General features: G+C 33.7%; 1 protein-coding gene across 1 annotated transcript; it reads left to right on the top strand.

The window, feature by feature from the left end:
* Positions 1 to 5,084: 5,084 nt before the first annotated feature.
* Positions 5,085 to 16,511, top strand: LOC139870304 (uncharacterized). The gene is made up of 20 exons (XM_071858134.1): positions 5,085 to 5,261; positions 6,052 to 6,135; positions 8,768 to 8,822; positions 10,306 to 10,382; positions 10,591 to 10,661; positions 10,764 to 10,842; positions 12,029 to 12,167; positions 12,256 to 12,375; positions 12,563 to 12,640; positions 12,895 to 12,947; positions 13,060 to 13,129; positions 13,225 to 13,309; positions 13,374 to 13,617; positions 14,115 to 14,318; positions 14,403 to 14,654; positions 14,757 to 14,843; positions 14,975 to 15,088; positions 15,162 to 15,242; positions 15,346 to 15,492; positions 16,097 to 16,511. The coding sequence occupies exons 1-20, from the start codon at positions 5,085 to 5,087 to the stop codon at positions 16,346 to 16,348; spliced, it is 2,469 nt and encodes an 822-aa protein (XP_071714235.1). The 3' UTR covers positions 16,349 to 16,511.
* Positions 16,512 to 20,716: the final 4,205 nt, after the last annotated feature.

Below are 20,716 nucleotides of genomic sequence, written 5' to 3' on the forward strand. Positions count from 1 at the left end.
GTGACGACCTCACTTAAATTTCGGGACGAAATTTCTTTAATGGGTAGGTACTGTGACAACTCGGAAATTTCTGACCAAATTTAAACTTAATCTTTGTATGATTAACGCTTCCGACACGATAAGCAAAGCCAGTAAAACTGAATCTCAAAATTTTTAAAATAGTTTCATATATTCAATTACCCATCGACGGTTCTCGACGATTCGCGAACAATTATATGTAAATAGATACATATATATACTATAACTTGAAAGCGTAACAAGTTTTAATTGTATGATACCGTACATTAAACTTATTGGTTTAAATATCTATTTGAATATTTATGATAGGTTGGAATATTAATTTCATGAATAACTTGCGACGTGTATTTAAAACGTGTTTATCGAATATATATTAACTTGGTTATAAAACGTTTGATAATACTATTATTGTTGTAAATAACGAAAAAATGATTTATAGAAGTAAATGACCAAAACACTCAAATGTATAAGTTATATTTCGAGTGATATAGTTTATGGATAATTTAAGTCTATATTTTGACAAAGGTATGAGTCACGAAAGGACGTTTGAAAAACCAGAACCGGGACATAAGTCGAGCGATGACGTACGACTTATCGGAACAAAAATTACAAGTCAACTATGCACGAGAATTTCATATAATATATAAATAAGTATATAAATTAAATATATTATATATATTATATAATAATATGTCGACAAACTAGAAAACAAAAGAAAGTGAGCTGTCCAGACAGGCCATGCGATCGCATGGCATTTGCACTGGAAGCCCATGCGATCGCATGGGATCTAATTTCAGCAAAAGTCCTATAAATGCTCCAGTTTTTGCCGAATGTTTTACACGCTTTCAATTTCTCTGTCTCTATTATTATTATTATTATTATTATTATTATTATTATTATTATTATTAAGATTAATATTATTATTAATCTTATTACTATTAGTAATATACATAAAATATTACGACGAGGTTATTAGCGGGTTATTTTCAAAACGAGTTTTGAGCGGAATAGAGCTAAGGAAATAATGGGTTATAGCTATGGAGGTTATGGGTAATGTTCGTGGGTATTGTTCGCAAGTCAAACCTAGTGTTTATCATCTCCGTTACGTCTACGTACTTTCCTGCAATATTGAATCACAATATTGATACGTGAGCATTCATATCTTATCTTTTATATATTAATAGTGTATCCATGTCTAAGTGCTCGAGTATATATGTTTATGCATGCTTGTATGCTTCATTTTGTCATTTGATAGTTTATGATGAATCACGAATTTAATACATATACTACTGATAAAAAGTATATGATATGCATGTTTTTGGAAAGCTGGCGAAAAATCAATAAATTTTCATTTACAAATCGCGTAATTTTGATAAACGAATTAAAAGATATGATCAACTGAATTATGATTGACGTTAATTGAAATTGCTTTTGAATCTGCAATTAAGATTTAAATAACTTGGTTATGAGATTAATAAAGTGGATTTTTAAATATTACCAGCCGAGTAAATGAATCCTTATATAAGGCACGTCTTGTTTTGTTGAACAATTGTCAAAATTGACTGTTTTAATCATATTTTAAAGCCTTATAAAAACTATAGTCTAATTTTACAAGTATTGGGAAACTATGTGAAATGTTAAAATGTTTCGATTGCCATGATCATTCAACTATAGTATTGAGTCAGATTAACTTGTTGAAACGACTTTTGATAACTTTTATATGACGATCTCGAGCATTAGGATTGTGATACACTATGACCTGACCTAGCTTGATAGACATTTATTGACCAACATATGTTCTCTAGGTTGAGATCTACGGTTATTTGGTATTCCGAGTTTCGGTCACATTTCGGTGAACGACTTTATATGCTGCTAAGGTGAGTTTCATTTGCCCTTTTTACCCTTTACATTTTTAGGCTGAGAATACATGCAAATGCTTTATTAACTGTTTTACAATATTTATATGCGTGAGTTTCATTTGCTCCCTTTTTAAATACTTTTGCAATCTATATTTTTGGGCTGAGAATACATGCACTTTATTTTAAATGCAATGGATACAAGTACATACTTAATTCTACACTAAGTTTGAACCGAAAATCCCTTAGCTTTGGTAACTAGTAACTGCCGGTTATAAGAACTGGTGGGCGCGAGTAGTTGTATATGGATCCATAGGGCTTGACATCCCCGTTTGTTCCAGGTATAGAAACCCTAGCCTGAACTATAAAACAGACGTATGCAATTTGAGGTTAGTACACGTTAGTTTGCGTGTATTGTACATGTTGGTTGCATGTATGTTAAAACAAGGGTATTTATTATATAGACGTTAAAGTTTAGTTACCAGGGTGCTCAATCTTGTAGAATATTTTGATAAACGTTTCTGGATGAAACAACTGAAATCTTGTGATCCACCTTTATATACAGATTATGCGCAACATTAAAACTATGAACTCACCAACCTTTGTGTTGACACTTGAAAGCATGTTTATTCTCAGGTTTCTAGAAGTCTTCCGCTGTTTGCTTATATGTTATATAAGCTATGTGCATGGAGTCATACATGATTTATTCGAAAAAATGTTGCATTCACAAAATCATCACCATGTATCTATTTTGACTGCATTGTCAACGGAAGTACTAGTGTAAACTATTATTTACGGTAATTGTCTATATGTAGAAATCATCAGATGTTGAAAACCTTGGATTTAAATATTCATTTATGGTGTGTCTTTTCAAAAGAATGCAATGTTTGTAAAACGTATCATATAGAGGTTAAATACCTCGCAATGAAATTGATGAATGACGTATTCGTCCATATGGATTTGGAGCGATCGTCACATACGGAGAGGGGAATAAAAGTAAATCCAAAGAAAATTCAAGCAATTGAAGATATGACTTCCCAAAAAATAAAGAAAGAAGTGCAAAGTTTAAACGTAAGATTGACGGCACTAACAAGGTTTTTATCAAGGGCAGCAGAACGTTCATTACCATTCATGAAGGTATTAAAAAGTTGTTTAAACAAAAAAGATTTTGTGTGGACGGCGGAAGCCGAAGCAGACTTTCCAGGACGTTAAGCAACTATTAAAAGAGCTACCAACATTGGCTGCACCAATAGCAGGAGAAACATTAATACTATATATGGCATTATCAGCATAAGCCATTAGCTCTGGTTTAATCGCAGAATGGAGCGGGGTTCAAATGCCAATATATTTTGTTAGCAAGTTGTTACAACAAAGTGATATCAATTATCCACCTATTGAAAAATTGGTATATGCTCTAGTGCACACAGCTAGACAGCTAAGACGATAGTTTCAAGGACATCCCATTCTTGTCTTAACAGATCAACCAATCACGCAAATTTTGAAACACCCAGAATCATCAAGGTGTTTAGCAAAATGGGCAGTAGAGTTGGGGGAATTAAAATAGTACCAAAATAGTTCTATAACCAAAATAGTACCTTTTAAAATGGCAATTAAAATGTATTTGGCTTTTTTGCTCCGTTGGTCCTTAAGTTATACACGAAATTGCAATCCGAGTCCCTCAAATTTTTAATTGAATTTTCAATTCCTTTTATTTGCATAATTTTGCAATCCGCGTCCCTCCGTATACCTGCCGTCTAAATTGGTCGTTAAGTGCCGTCACATGATTAACAGGTGATGGACATTTTCGTCTTATTATATCATTTCAACATTTTTGGCTCTGTTGGTCCCTCATTTTTAAAATGTTTAGCTACGGGATCTCTCAATTCATTAAAAACGAGGGACTACTGGGGAAAAAAATCTTTTAATATATTTATTTTTAATTTATAAATTTATAATATAATTATATTTACTTTAAAAATTCTTATAATATAATTATATTTACTTTTTTAAATTTATATTTATCTACTTTATAGATATATAAATATAAATTTTAAAAACAAGATGAAATCAAAATTGGAACGATCAATTACTAGACCAAATTGGGTTCGTAAAACTTGAAACTTGAAGCATTCCTTTTGGTTTTGATTCCGTTTTGTTCTTTCAGATCGAAGCTTTATTCCGGGTTTTGTTTAGAGATGATGATGAACGTTTGGTTATGTTCTAAATTTTTTTTATGATGAATACCCATGATGATGATGATGAACGTATAGATGATGCTGAACACATGGGTTTCTGATCCAATTTCTTAGATCTGATCATCTAAGTGAATAAATGGGATTCTGTTTTAGCACTTATTTAAAATTTAAATTGATGCAATTGCTTAGATTTGATCATCTGAAGTGAGGGATATTTGGATGTTAAATATAATTATATGAATGATATATGGATTCTTGAATAATTAATTGTAAAGGAAGGAGATGAAATGTATGAAAGAAACAGATAAAACATCGAATTAAAAACTTGAGGGACTCGGATTGTAATTTTACGTATAAACGAAAGACAAACAGAGCAAAAACGTCGAAGAAAAAAGCAAAAACACGATTTTACCCTCACATGCATGGCACATGTCAAGGGTTAACGGTCAATTTAGACGGCAGTTAGACGGAGGGACGCGGATTGCCAAATTATGCAATTAAAAGGACTCGAAAATTCAATTAAAAATTTGAGGGTCTCGTATTGCAATATCGTGTATAACTTAAGGACCAACGGAGAAAAAAAAGCCGCAAAACAAATAAAATAAATATAAAAAATTAATAATTAATAATTAAAATAAGAAAATGAGGGGGAAAACAAGTGAATACTAGATGGCCATATGTGGTTGACCCTCGGATTTCCAAAACAATCACCACCTTTTTTTTCTCTTCCCCTACCTTTTCACTCCCTCCATTTCCTAATTTTTCAACCGCTTTTCATGCACTATTTCTATTCCCACATTCAAGATTATTGCAAGTGTCTCACTTTTCATGATTTCATTCTTTCTGTTTAATTTAATATTAATATTTAATATTATTACATAAACAGTTTCGTTTCGATCTAATGCAGGATGTTATATGATTTTGCTTAAATGAGCTGATTGAGATCAAATGTGAATTCAAGCTGTAAAATTTCCCAATTCTTCTACATGTACAGTACATCCGATTTCAAAAAAATATGGTTGAATCAAAGAACAATAATTCTGTTAGTAAAACAAATAGTACCGTTGATTCCAAAACAAACAATGCTGATTTGAAACACAACAATTCATGCATTTTGAAGAACAACAATAAAGATCATGCGAAAACCAACCCTGATCATGATTCCAAAACAAATGCTGATGCTTCCGATCAGGTTTGAATATCATACTTTATCGAATTGTTATTTTATCATCAATGCATGTATATGACCTTCCATAGTGGTCTTGATACACTAGTAGAAAAAGAGCTTTTCCAGACGATTTGACATGCTCTTTCCAGAAAAGTCTGGTCAACCATCTTTTGAGAAGCGAGACTGAAAAACTGTTTTTTTTGTCATTTAGCTGACTTTTGTGGACGATAAATGCCATCCGGAAAGGTGTCGTCTGAAAAAGCTCTTTTTCTAGTAGTGATACCGAATATATCATTTTGCTTTTGTAGGTCATCTCTCTTTGAAAACGATTTGTAGGCCATTTTACATTTTGTTGATTAAAAATTAATCGTTAAAAATATACCGTGAAAGAATGTAAATATTCGTATATTTGAAAAAAAATTGTATAATTAATTTTAATTAAGACATACGTGTGATTAGGTGTCCCTTTTTTTTAGACGAGTTCTATACGGATATTATTAATGATAATAAATAAATGACTTAAGTATGTAATGTTGAATTAGGGTCTTTTTGGAAGTAATGTTGTTGATTCTACCTGAACTTTTGTTCTCCCAATCCCCGATTTTAACTTTCAATAAATGAAATAAACAATATCCGTATAGAACTCGATCTGCATGATATTGAGTCAAGTGCGACTGCACGCTTTGTACATCCCAATATCCGACCCTGATGACATGTACAGAACAATGCGATAGTTGTTGCATTTTGTTAGTATTTGGCTTACAAAATACAGAAAATAGGTTAGAGGGTGTTGTAAGTTGAGATTTTGTTATAGGGAGATGGTAGCAGTGGTGGTACATTATCTCCGGATGATGCGGTTCAACCGTCGGATAATCAACAATCTGTTAACTGCAACAAGGTTCTGTTTTCTTCATAACCAATTTAAAGATTAGTATTGCTACCATAAGCTCATCATTCCATTTCAAAATTGAATAATTGATATTGCTGCTGCTGAAGATATAGTGTAAGCCCAATTGTATAAAGTAAGTCCAATGCGTTAACTTACCATATCAATAAATTCATGTTTTCCGGAAAAAATATAAATAAGTAAATAAATAAATAAATAAATAAATAAATAGATGCAGACAAGTACATACCAGAGGAATCATGTATATTGATAGGCACACACATAAAGTCGTATTGCCGCTAAATTGATACAGTAGTTTTCATTAAATATAGTACGGAACTGTTGTTTCTTCACATGGGTTACAATCTTGTTTGTAGGGTTGAGTTCATATACCGTTAAATTTAATTAAATATATATAAATACAAACACACATAAACATATTCGAGAAAGACAGAACTTTTCAAGGAAAGAGAGGGGACACAACCCCAAAAATAACAATGAAACTTACTCATATTAATAGTAAGATAAAAATTATTATATAATTTAAAATATGTCATTATTACATTTTATTTTTTATTTTTCAGTTTTAAACATTACTTTTTATCTATTTTTTGTCTTATAAGCATAAAGTAACCGAACTTTACCTATTTTTTTTATTACGGATTATTTATTTATAGAAATTGACAATTAACTTGTATTCAACTTCGAATTTAGTTGATTCAAAAACTTAAAGATTGGTAACTCAAAAGACTATAAAATTCCATATTATGGTTACCTTAAGAGTTCAGATCCTCTCGTGCATGAGAGGCTCTATTGTCCGAGATATTACCAACGTAGTAAAAATTTATATTGTACACTAAATTCATTTGATTTTCATGAAAAAACATGTCATATCCGACCCTTTTAACAAAAAAAAAAAAAAAAGGTCTGTCACTGTTCAACGATGCCCATGATTTTATTGAAGACATTCTAAATTCTTTGTCCAGGGCGTTGTGGGCGTCTGAACTAAAAGTCCCTCCAATGCCCCTTATAGGTGTGCAAAATAAGTGTTCTCCGGGATAATGAGTTTTTCCTTAACTCGATCTGACGTACGCGACGGCCTATTCAAAACACTAGTCTTTTCCATAAGCTTCTCTTACCACCTTAAGATTTGATATGCGACTTCTCGCACAAAGTTGAGAGCTATAACCACTCAACTATCTTAAAATGATTATATATATATATATATATATATATATATATATATATATATATATATATATATATATATATATATATATATATATATATATATATATATATATATATATATATATATATATATAATCAAGACAAAAGTAACTTTTAACTCCCTATATATATATATATATATATATATATATATATATATATATATATATATATATATATATATATATATATATATATATATATATATGGGCCATCGTTTTTGATTTTTCCTCACGCGTGTCGAATTTGATGGCTGAAACACACTGGCGTCACTTACGACCTTAATCGGGGCGTCAAACAACTTTTCAATGAGAAATGAGTCACATTTTGACACGTCACTTCTATATCATTAGTATATATTTTCACCCACCTATTTATTATATTTGATCATATCACTTAAAACCTACAAAAACCCATGTCACATTCATCCCAACCCCAAAGTTTCCTTTTTTTTTTTTTTTTGAACAGCGATTGGGATCACCCGAGGGACTAAACCACCCGTTGCGATCATCTCCCGTTTCGACTATGCCGATGCAGCGATAATAACCCCGCCCCCATCGCTGCTCGGGAGGAAACCTTAAAATCGATCCAAGGGCACGGTCAAGTAAAACCCCCCTCCCCTTTACCCCCCAAACGATATGGGAAAAGTGCCATGTGTGGATACTTCATGGCAGGGATGAAATTGTGTTTTTAATATGTAGCTAACGGGGGTCGAACTCCTGAACTCCCTTAAAGGAGGCATGCCACCAACCGCTCGACCACATCACAACTTCAATCCCAACCTCAAAGTTTCTAGAAACTCTCAAAATACTTCAACATCACACATTAACGATGCGTTCTCGAGTTTTTGCGATAGAAGAAAATGAAGTGAAGAGAAAATTAAGAAAGGAAGTGGGATCTTTCCAATGTGAAAGGAAGTGTTAAAAGAGAGAATTAGATACAATTTTCCTTCAACTTTTTTTTTTTTTTTCATTTAAAAGACTCTGGAACACTATTTTTTTTTTAGTTTCATTCCAATTCATATTTTCTCCATAAACTAGTAAATTAAAATTTTAGAACAAAGCCTTTGTTCCCGAGTTTCTAATTTAGAAGAGAGTGTAGGAGCGAAAATTAAGCAAAATAATGTTGTCAATTTTGACTTTGACTAACAAATTTGATTTTGACCCATTAATTAATGTTGACTGATTTATTAAACAAGATTTAAAAGATCAGAACAGAGTATTCATAAAAAGGTGTAATTAAGGATTAATCGGGGTAAAATAGTGCTTATGTAGGATGATACATTGTGTGGGCTAAACACCAGTAATAGATATACGTTGAGACCGATGGATTATTATTTCACCTCAACAAGATTTGTACTTGATGTCTCATGGGTTGAGATTTGATATCCTTCTATTGACTTGTGATTTGATCTATATTTATTGATCTGCAGGTGTACAAAAGTGGACCACTATTTCTTTCATCAAAAGGTGTGTTTTTTTCATCACATCTCTTCCATTCATGTCTTCTTTTCACTATTTCTGTTGTCATCATCTGTACTACCTTTTAAGACTTGAAAAATAGTACACTTTTTTCACAGGTTTTTGTATTTGTTTTTGGTGCAACCATACAAACTTTTACTATAACCCCTGCAAACTTAAGGTTTTTGTTGTTTGTTGTAAAGTAATATTGATTGATGTATCTGCAAAACTGGTAATTCATCATTATGACCTGTTCTGACCTTTGCTTGTCCTTGTTACTGTAATTAGATTCCCAATCTTATGTTGTGACATTTAGTAAAAATGTACTAACTCTGATTTAATTTCTTTATTTTGATGTGTCTGCATATACTAGTACACTAGTAGTAATTCAACATTAGTGGCTGTTATAACATCTCCGTGTTCTCAATTTAGTTACTGTAATCAGATCAGATTCTTAAGTTGCTGTAACATCTAGTAAATGGGTAGTAGTAAAAAATACTCTATGAGTCCCTTGTCAATTATTTTTATTCTCCCAAATTAATTGTCCGCTTATAGATAAGAATAAAGAGATAAAATTCCTTTATACCCTTAACGTATGTATATAAGACAAAATGAAAGGTAAAAATTTAAAGAGTAAAAATGGAAAGTAATAAAATGTACTCAGAAAAAATAATGTAACAATGATATTTCTTAAACTGTATGTTTTCTGTATGGGGACAATAGATTTGGGACGGAGAGAGTTTTTACTAACTTGATTGAATCTCTGTTTCACATATACATCTTTTTTATATGAAAAAATAATGAAACTTGCAAAAGGAAAATATATAAAAAGTCATGGAATTTCATAGAATTTTAAGTCTAGGTAATGTGTACCTGTTGTATTAAAGAAGACCATATCACAACTTTGACCATGTTGACATTTTATTTCGAAAAGGTTTTATTTTTTCCTAAAACCTTATCTCGTGCGTGTCCGACAGTCTCATGCCCAACACGTGAGAGGTGTAGGGCAACATTGTAAGGACAGATTCAAACTCTAGATCATTTATTTCACAAGTCCAAATGCCCTTGACCAACCAGATTACACGTTCGGGGACGTTGTTAGACTTTTTATGAAGTGGCATTATGTTATGTCTTGCTGACATTTTTTCTACAACCAGGTTAAAGTATTTTGAAACTTTGGAGACTTTGGATTTGGGAAAACAAATTTGGTTACCTGAAATAAACCTTTAGCCAATTCAAGTTACTTTCCTTTTTAAATTAATGTAAATGACATGGAAGGAATATGCTTAGTGTTCCTGTTAACTAGCCATGGGTTCACTCTAGCAGTATGACCACGTTTTGAATCTCATATGGACATAACATTTTGAGCATATATTCAAGAATTAGATTATGTTTAACTTAATATGTTAACATAAATACCTTGCTAGTTGTTTGTCATTATGAAGACTAATTATACTTTTTACCAAGTCCCTAAATTACACATCTTATACAGGGATTGGATGGACCTCTTGGAAGAAAAGATGGTTCGTTTTGACCCAAACCTCGTTGGTTTTCTTTCGAAGCGATCCTGTAAGTTGCTTCGATATCATGTTGTGAATTTAGTTACTTTTTATGTATTGGTCGAATTGCTTAGGACTTAAGCAACTAAATTTAACTAAATCTTGTGAAGGCACATCTCTACAAACTCTAAATGTCAAAAAAATATGTGTGAATAATCAACTACTACTATAATTAACCTATTTTAATTAATATTAATTACAATAATTTTAATGATCAGAATGCTGCTTCTCAAAGGGGAGGTGAGGTGAATCTGACCCTTGGTGGCATAGACCTTAACAGTTCAGGCAGGTTGGCATGTTTTTTTTTTTATCCATACGATATCTTACGTTATTTATCCGTCATTTAAAAAATTGTCTCGGTTTACTAACGATGTTGTTCTCTTAATTTCAGTGTGGTTGTTAAAGCAGATAAGAAACTCTTGACGGTTTCATTCCCAGATGGTCGTGATGGACGAGCTTTTACTCTAAAGGTGCTATTTGTTATATACGCTTTCGTTAACGCAGTAGCATTATTCTTGTTCTGTTTTGTGTTAGCAGCCTACTTTATAAGTCAATCTACTTCACACAAAAACGAAACGAATATTTATACTTTTATAGTTTATGTTTCATGATAATAACTGTTAAATGACTATGTATTAGGAATACCCAACATCTATAGAACACACTGCATATGATGGTCAATGTATTATACAGGTGTAAGATTTTACTATTTATTTGAAGCTATCTTCATTCCATTTGCCAAATATCTATGATTTGTTCCTTTAAATATGAGTGGTTGAGTTTTTTACTCAAACAATTGTAACCATTATGCCTACACACTAACACTAACAGCTAGAGTAAACGGGTAAACAGATAAGGTTTTCCCTACTCAGGCCCGAGTAAACGGGTAAACAGATAAAGTTTTCCCTACTCAGGCTACCCGGGGACGGGGAATATTTTTTTACTCAGAAATACGCGACCTAACCGGGTTATCCCGTGAGGCCGTGGCCGTCTCCGACACTTTTCCCTAGCCACCCCTAAATATGTTGCTACTAAGGTTTTGAATCCGTGATCTCAAGAGGAAATCATGGCCCTAACCACTAGTAACTAGTTTATCTTGAGATGGTTACGTGTTAAAGGGTTGCACTAAAGTCATACATTGCAAACGAGTCAGGTTGGGTCGGTTTAGGTAACAGTTGAAAAGGGTTTTGGGTTGAAATGGGTCATGGGTCAGATTATTAAACAGGTCCAAATAGGTCTGTTTGGGTCGGGTCGAAACGGTTGTAGGTCAAATGGGTCCAAACCGGTCATATACTTTTACATTTATGATTATGTTTTACTTTTATAATTACGTTTTATATTTATACTTTTACATTTATGATTACGTTTGACGGATGAAAACTTGTTATGATCTCTATGCGTGACCCATTTGACTCATTTTCAAGACCCGTTAGACCTTTCCATATTTATTGAGCTTTAGGAATTGATGCCCACTTGACCTGTTCCTTTATATTTTTATAGGACCCAATAGATTGGAGGGAAACCCATTGGACCTAATTTTAAGTTTTGGTTTACATTATGTCATCTAATGTGTGTTAGTATAATGATCGGTTATACTCTTAATTGACGAGACCTTTTTCCCCTTAAAGTAACGGAGATTGACTATGCTTATTGTAGGCTGAAACTACCGAGGATTTAAATGGGTGGAAGGCTGCGTTGGAGGAAGCTTTGGAAAACGCACCAACTGTCAGCCCGAAAGCTGGAACACTGAAAAACGACAACACTGATACAGCTGCTGATGGTTCTGCAGAACAACGTATGAACAATTTTTTCATACATTTTTGTGTGTTTTAAAAATGGAAATGTAGAAGTGTGTTTTCATTTGTTTTATTGTATTACAACAGCAAAAGAAGGATCACAGGTGATATCAAAGATTGTTGGTCGTCCAGTATTACTTGCATTGGAAGATATAGATGGAACCCCATCTTTCTTGGAGAAAGCGCTTAGATACGTCGAAGATCATGGTAAGATGAAAACAGTTTTTATTGTGTTTTTATATTCAAGCCACTGCAAACAACAAACAGACTATCGTTATTGAAAACAGTTTTTATCGTGTTTTTATATTTAAGCCACTGCAAACAAACAGACTATCGTTATTGCACGGATGTACATATAGTTGCATTTATAGTTATTCGGCTTTAAATGTATCAGGAGTGGACGTTGAAGGCATTTTAAGGCAGGCAGCGGATGTGGAAGATGTTGAGCGTCGCATTCAAGAATATGAACAAGGTCAGTCATTGTACCAAATGATTAGTATTATGTGGTTTTATGAAAATGAAAAAGTGTCGTATAACTATCATTCTTTATAATTACATACCTTTAATTAAACTATTTGATGTAAATGTTGCATAGGAGTTTAGTACTAACTTTGATTTTCAAGTAGTTTAATTACGGATCAATTATTTTTTTATCCGTCGAATTTAAAGTGTTATAACTATTGCTTGTTATAAGTTATGACAAATAAAAGTTATGATTTGGTACAGGGAAGGTTGAGTTTACTGCAGAGGATGCCCATGTCATAGGAGACTGTATCAAAGTAAGCCATTTAACCCCACTTCATACATATAATTATTATTAATCTCAATTAATATTTGACACATTTTTTAAACTTTATGTTGAATTCGTTTCGTTATCCATATATGTTTCAGTATATTCTTCGGGAAATGCCATCATCTCCAGTTCCAGCATCTTGTTGCAGTGCTTTGCTTGATGCGTACCGTAAGTTTCTAATGTGGCACTATTTCATGACATTTTATTTGAATTATTTGATTTTAATTATTGTTAAATATTCTTCTATAAATACTTTCGATTAGGTACTGATCGAAACACTAGAGTCAGTGCCATGCGTGCAGCCATTTGTGACACATTCCCAGAACCGAATCGCCGTCTATTGCAGAGGTTGTTTTATTAATATTTTTATTTTATTCTTTTATTTTTCTCTCATTTGATATGTTGTTTGCAGAATATTAATAATGATGGAAACTGTTGCTGAGAACAAGACCGTGAACCGAATGAGCGTTTCAGCGGTCGCTGCTTGCATGGCACCGCTACTTCTTCGGCCGCTTTTGGCGGGCGAATGTAATCTCGATAGTCAATTTAATATGGGCGGTGATGGATCGGCTCAACTTATGCAAGCCGCTGCAGCTGCTAACCATGCTCAAGCAATTGTTATCGCTCTGCTCGAAGAATACGATAACATCTTTGGTGTAAGTTCTATAAGGCATTTCACTTTAGAGACCATACTATTCATTTTTGATGACATGGCGACTTATATACGGTTGCCACATCATCAAAATTATTGGCTACCGGATAAATAAGAGATCATATACATACAATGGCAGTAACTAAAAGTTTATTTAATACACACAATGAATCAAAATGATACTCCCTCCATCCCTAATATACTGTCTGTTTTTCCTTTTTGGGATGTTCAAAATTAATTGTCCACTTTGAGAAATAGATACGTAGTAATAAATAGTGAATTAAAGCTCTTTTATGCTCCTCAAGTATGTATGTAAGACAAAAATATAGGTAAAAAGTAAGGGGTAAAACTGTAAAGATGACAAAAAGTACAATGTAATAATGATGTTTCTTAAACTATGTGTTTTTTTTTTTTTTTTTTTTTTTTCTGGAGACAATAAAATTAGGACCGAGTTTCTTGACATGTGTAACTAAAGTACATGGTGTATACATGTAAATGTAGGAAGGAGATATGTTAAGTGACCCATACTCCGATTCGGAAGAACTTGGAAGCGGGAGTGAAGAGCTTAGCGAAGATGAAATATATGAAGAAGTTGATGAAGAAGATAGTGATTATTCATCCGAGGGTTCGAACGAAGATTCGGAAAAAGCCTCAACTTCTAGCCATAGTGCCGATGATCGAGACGTTTCTCAAAAGAACATCAAGGTTTGATAACATTTCAGCTAACATACTTAAAAAGATGGATGCTATTATATCATAACTGACTTTTAATATACTTCTTTTAATCAGCCGACTCAGAAATCCGGTCCGATTAGATCACGTACGATTGCTCACAGAGCAACGGATGATGCGGGGGCTAGTAGAAAGTTGCTTGCAAGTTCGCATGTCAGATCGGTAAGCCAAGCTGCTGATATGGTTCCAAGTTTACTTGAAAATGTACAAGTGAGTGCGGGCCCAGAATTAACCGATAAAAGTCACGAATCTTCAACTACTACAGATTCACAATCAAACATACAACACGACGTTTCTAATGAAACTCATGTAAGTATAAAACATAGCAGACTCTCATGAGGTCTAAAATCTACGTACATACTTGGATGTAACGTCATTTGTTCATAGTGATTTTGTTTTTTTCAAGTGCAGGAAAAGAAAGAGTTATTAAACGTCGAAGAAAAAGAGGAGAGCGAAAAGAAAGCTTTGGAAGAACGCCGTTTGCAACTCGAGCAAGATGTATGTATAAGATTTGGATTACATCATTCATATCCTATATTAGTTATTGTTTTTCTTGAAATAATATTCGGTAAAAAAATTAGCTTAAAATTCTGTTTTGAAAATTTCTAGTATTTTCCGACTGCATGCAGGTAGCAAGGTTAGAAGAACAGCTGCGAAAAGAGTTAGAGCTAAGGAAAAAACTTGAGACTGGAATCAAGATATCTCAACAGGCCTTATTTTCGCATTATTCAACTAATGATAAGGTTTGTTAGCCCAATACTTATGTGTTTATAAGTTTTGATTATGCACTAATTTAGTTAAATCTGGATGTTATAGACAGAAAACAAGGATGGCAGTGAGAAACCTAAGTTTCAATCTTTTTCTAGTAGTCTACCTCCACATCAGCATAGTTCCAAGGTTCGTAAAATGCTTCATTTTACGAAAAGTTTTTTTTTTTTTTAAATATTTCCTTTTTCTTTCGAGATTGTGATGAGAATTCATGTTTACATATTTATAACAGGAGACATACGATAGCAAAGAGTGCGATGAAAAACATAACTATCAATCTCAATCTACAAAAATACCTCCTAGTCACCAGTATGATTCAACAAAAGATATGAAGAAGTCCTCTTCAAGTAGGCCTAGAAGGTTAAATTCAAGGAATGAGGTATGTTTACATGCATCTTTATCTCATTTTAAGACTTTTCTAGTAGTATTACTTTTGCTTAGAAATAGCCATGCAACGCCATTTACTGATTTATGTGAAAACTAGATGACGTGGCATTGTTTAAGGGCAGGGGCGAAACTACATAGGGGCAGGGGGCACCTGCCCCCAGTGGATTTGAAATTTTCAGTGTTAAAGTTTTGGATTTTTTGATAGTGCCCCCAGTGAATTTGAAATTATGAAGCTTAAAATTTGATTTTGCCCCCAAAGACCTCCATATTTTGCCCAGATTTTACCCCAACCCAAAAGGCCATGACCCAAAAGGTTGTATATTCATGGAAGAATGGAAGAAGAAAAAATTACAAGTGAATGTGAACGCTTTTAAAAAAGTTTTCGCCCTCGGTGAAAAGAATTTCTGATCCCATCACTGCTTAAGGGCCATTTTTGCGTTTTCTAAAATTTGTTATTAATACCGTTTTTGAAAATTTTTCGAGAATGATAGCTTCACTACACTGAAAAAAACGAGTACAATGATTTAATATTTTATGCACTTGAAAGTGTAGCGAAACTTTTTAGCATTAGTAACATCTATTATGATCCTTGACAGACGACAGGTGCAATGTCAAAAATAACAAATGGACTCAACTTCTTGAAAGAAAGAAGCAACCAAATAGCAGATGAGTTGCAGATCATGAATAGGGATCGAAATAAAAGTCAGTTGCAAAGACATGCTCGAAAAGGCTCACAAGATGAGATAGAAAGTCAACCCCAACACGTGGATTCACATACTGATAAAGGCAGGAAATCGGATGAACAATCTAGTGAAAGCGTACACGATGTAGATCCACATCATAGATGATTTGTGAGCCCAATCGTCGTGCTTATTGTTTGCAACTATGATATATGTTGTATGATTCCTACTATAAATAAGTTTGTATTATATTTAACTTAAGGTGTATAATGTAGGCCGAAAAAGTGTGACTTGGTAACAAATTTATATGGCTATGCTAATTATAATTCAAGTAGTATTGTTAAGTTCAGCTGTTAAATTGCTTTACATATGGCCATATGGGCATGATTTTGGTTGATTAGGGATGGCTAGGGATGTTATGTTTTGCAAGAACTATGAGTCAAACCATATCAGCTAGTCAATTTTTGATTGACCTTATTCGCTTGAGCATATGATATTCACACTTCTTTTTCACATCACAATTGGAAATGGGTCATGGGTGTGTTTTTTTAAGTTCAGGTTATCCCGGTCGGAAGGACGAGTATTTATCTATTTATTTGTTACGCGACCAAACCGGGATATCATTATAATTGTTTTTAACCCTTTTCCTAACTAACCCGAGCTATGTTGTTCGTGACTTCGTGTCATAATCTTCATCGTGAAATTAAAGCAAAAGTTTTCATGAATACAGTGGCGAAGTCAGGAATTTGGATCGCTGGTGGCCCAAATAATAAGGGGATATATTGAGTCAAATTTTAACTAAGAAACTATGATTCATTGCAAATATAAATATAAAAGAAATTCAATACAAATGTTCCTTATGATATTACTTTCGTTGAAATCGCCCCCTAAATGTTTCATCCGTAACAATAGTAGATGTCTCTTCAAATTTAGACGTTTCATCTTAATGTCGATTTCTATTAATAAACAAAATGGGCATCCGAATTGCCAAATCAAAGTATGTTACCTAAATTTCGTTGTTCGTGCATTTTTGAAGTAAAAGAGACTTTTGGGTTTTAAAATTTAGCGCTCATATAATTCGGTGTTCATACACAATCTTATATCGTTTTGAAGTTTCATTTTTTATTATCTATGTAATAACAACTTGTGGATTTCTTCTTATTGTATTATACTCAAGTATCTCCTATATGTTTTGTATAAATATATAAATATATATCCTTTAGTGTTGATAAGAGTTATACAACATATATTCGGAAGTATAAATTTTAATGGAATTAGTAGTTGAAACTTAAAGGTTATTTTAAAATAGTGTACGCTTTCACTAGATTAGTAGGTGGACCTCCATGTAACAGACGTTGTATACCCATATAATAGCAGGGTTCTAAAAAAGATACTTCGGCCACTCCTTATCGTGACTAACACTATTCATCCTCTTAACTGGCACATCATCGTCACATCAACACTTATATCCTATAACTAACCCATAAAATCTTATAACTAAACACTCCCTATAATAATTACCAATAACCAACAATGTACAAAAAATATAGCACAAAGTATAAACATTTTAAAGCATTGAGGGTCCCACATGCATATAACACTCGCCAAATTCATGGTGAATGCGTATAACTAAAGCGGGTAACTAAGTGGTGCCTATGGTTAGTTATGGGTGGTGACGGATAACTAGCGGGTAACTACCTATAACTTATCCATAGGGAGTGCTCTTCGTATTTCCTTGGATATTTTAGTAAGTAATAAAATTAGTAGGTGGGCCTACTCATCTTCTTCCCTCAAGTTTTCCTGCACATCAATTATTGTATTTTTTTTTCTTCATTGTACTAAATCTAACCTTAAATAACCATGGGACTGGTGGCACGTGCCACCATATATTACATGTGTTAGGATCGTTTTCAACTGTGGCGAATCTAGAAATAATAGTCAGTGGTGTCACTGGTTAATAATACAAATTTTTTTTAATAGATATATTATTTTAATTGTGTCATTCAAAAAAATATAACTATTTACTGTCAAGTGACGGATTTAGGAACTTTTTTTAAGGGGAAAAATATTATTATTTAATAATAAATTTAGAAATATTACACTCAATATAAATCAATTTATAATAAACATACATTACTGAAAAATAATGTACCCCATATTACTTTATCCGTCCCATATTAATTATCTTCATATAAAAATACACAGTTAAGAAAACGTTATAAAAAATATTGTACTTTCTCTTTACTTTCTAGTTTTACTCTTATTTTTTCTTAATCAGTTTATCTTATCTAACATACATTAAAGGTATAATAAAACTTAATTTTCTTAATTTTTTTATTTATGAAATTGAATACTCCGTAATTAATTTAAGAGATTTCAAAAATAAATTAAAGACCAACAGATATTTTTTGTACTCCTTAATACTTAATACTAGGGGTGTTCATTTTCGGATATCCGAAATTCGGATATCCGAATTTTCGGATATCCGAAAATTCGGATAGTGAAAAACCCCATCCGAAATTCGAATCCGAAATTTCGGATTCGGATATCGGATTATCCGAATATCCGATATTTTTTAAGAACTTCCAATATTTTCGGATAATTTGGATATTTTTCGGATATTTCGGATATTTTTTCGGATATTTCGGATAGTTTTCGAATATTTCGGATAATTTTCAAATAATTTTCAGATTTTTTCGGATTTTTTTCGGAATTTCGGATATTCGGATATCCGAATATCCGAAAAATTTGAAAACTCCATCCGATATCCGAATCCGAAAAATCGGATATCCGATTTTCGGATATCCGAATTTTCGGATATCCGATTTTTCGGATATTTTTGGATTCGGATTTCGGATAATTCGGATTCGGATATTTTGAACACCCCTACTTAATACTCCGTATAAATGATTGTTAGTCACGTGGACCTCCATTTTTTTTTTCGGCGAAAATATTAATATATATATATATATATATATATATATATATAAAGATCGTAAAGATCTGGTGTTACAAACAAGCGACAATGATTGAAATTGTAAGAGCTCGCTCTGATCGTCCTACAAATTGGACGAAAACAATGATTGAAAGAGAGCGAGCACATTGAAAATGAAATGATACAACAAACAAATAACCACCAAACCTAAATCTAAACACTACATAAAACCGGGAACGTATCTAACGCCACAATCTCCACCACTTAGAAGCCGCACACTAACCCGAGGCCTGCACCTCAAATTAACCTCTCGTACTCGAAGAACCCATAACACTCCTAACCAGAGAACTACATGCTCGTCAAGTAAGATCAAAACCCCGTTTGAGCGGAAAAAAGGACCCCGAGAGAACAACTTCAAAATACATCAATTTACCATGGTCAACAAAGTCGACACACGCCGGCAACGACATCGAGTCCACCCGAATAGACTCGATTACGGGAAAGGCATGAACATTACAGCGGAACGGCAACCGAATAGTACAAATTACAACACCAAACTAATAGAAACCCGGCTATCATCGCCGAATTTTCAGAGAACATTTACAAACCCGGAACCACCAGAGGCAATAAACCAGTAGCCGGTTCCCGCCGGCGACCGCCAGCTGCCACCAACAGCCGCCAGCAGAAACCGACAGCCACAAGGCTCCAGACAACCGCAAAAGGTCGCCAACAACATAACTGTCGTCAGCATCCTCTCACAGCCATCAAACAGCCTCACGACACTGGTTGAAACCACCCTTAACCACCCAAAAACCAGACGTCGGCCAGAAGTAACAAAAACGGCCACTAACAGCCGTCACCCGTTAACGGGGATCAAAGGCAGATTCCGGCCACCGGAAGTTGCATGGTTTCAAAACACAAAAAAACACCAACCACAAACCCACCAAAATAAAACCTAACCTCAAAACATAACCGAGACATACCATGATGAAGTAGAATTCCGGTGGAATTCGTCACCTACCACCACCACAGAAAAGAAACCGGTCACGAATATCGGAGAGGAAAATAACGGCGAGCAACCCATAAGACCCAAAAGATGCCGGAAACGCCGAAAACCAACTCAGAAACCAACCAACACCCAGATCCCGAGGAGTACCACTCGGAATCGCCGCCTGGAAGTCGCTGAAGAGACCGGAGAAGATGAAACGGGTCAGGGCATCATCGGAGAAAAACGGACTGAGGTTGTAATTATTCGACATAAAGCATAAAATCCGAACCACCGGCGAGATGCCGGTGGTCGGAAATCAGAGCAGCAGAAGATCTACAAAATGCCGATGGTTGATGGATCTAGAAGCTAGGGAGATGGCGGTAGAAGCAAAGGAACCAGTGTAGAAGAAAGTAAAAGGGTTTGTACGGAGAGCTTTTTTAAGAGAGAGAAGAGGAAATTTTTTTTTTTTTGTTGTTGTTGACGTGGACCTCCATGTAAATGAGGAATAATAATTGTAAAGTACTCCCTCCGTCAATGAAATATTTTCTCTCTCCAGATCCACCAATGAAATATCTTCTTTCCTTTCTATTTATGGAAGTGGACTATTAATTTG

Source organism: Rutidosis leptorrhynchoides, chromosome 10 (genome assembly GCF_046630445.1).
Source record: "Rutidosis leptorrhynchoides isolate AG116_Rl617_1_P2 chromosome 10, CSIRO_AGI_Rlap_v1, whole genome shotgun sequence".
NCBI classification, from domain to species: domain Eukaryota; kingdom Viridiplantae; phylum Streptophyta; class Magnoliopsida; order Asterales; family Asteraceae; genus Rutidosis; species Rutidosis leptorrhynchoides.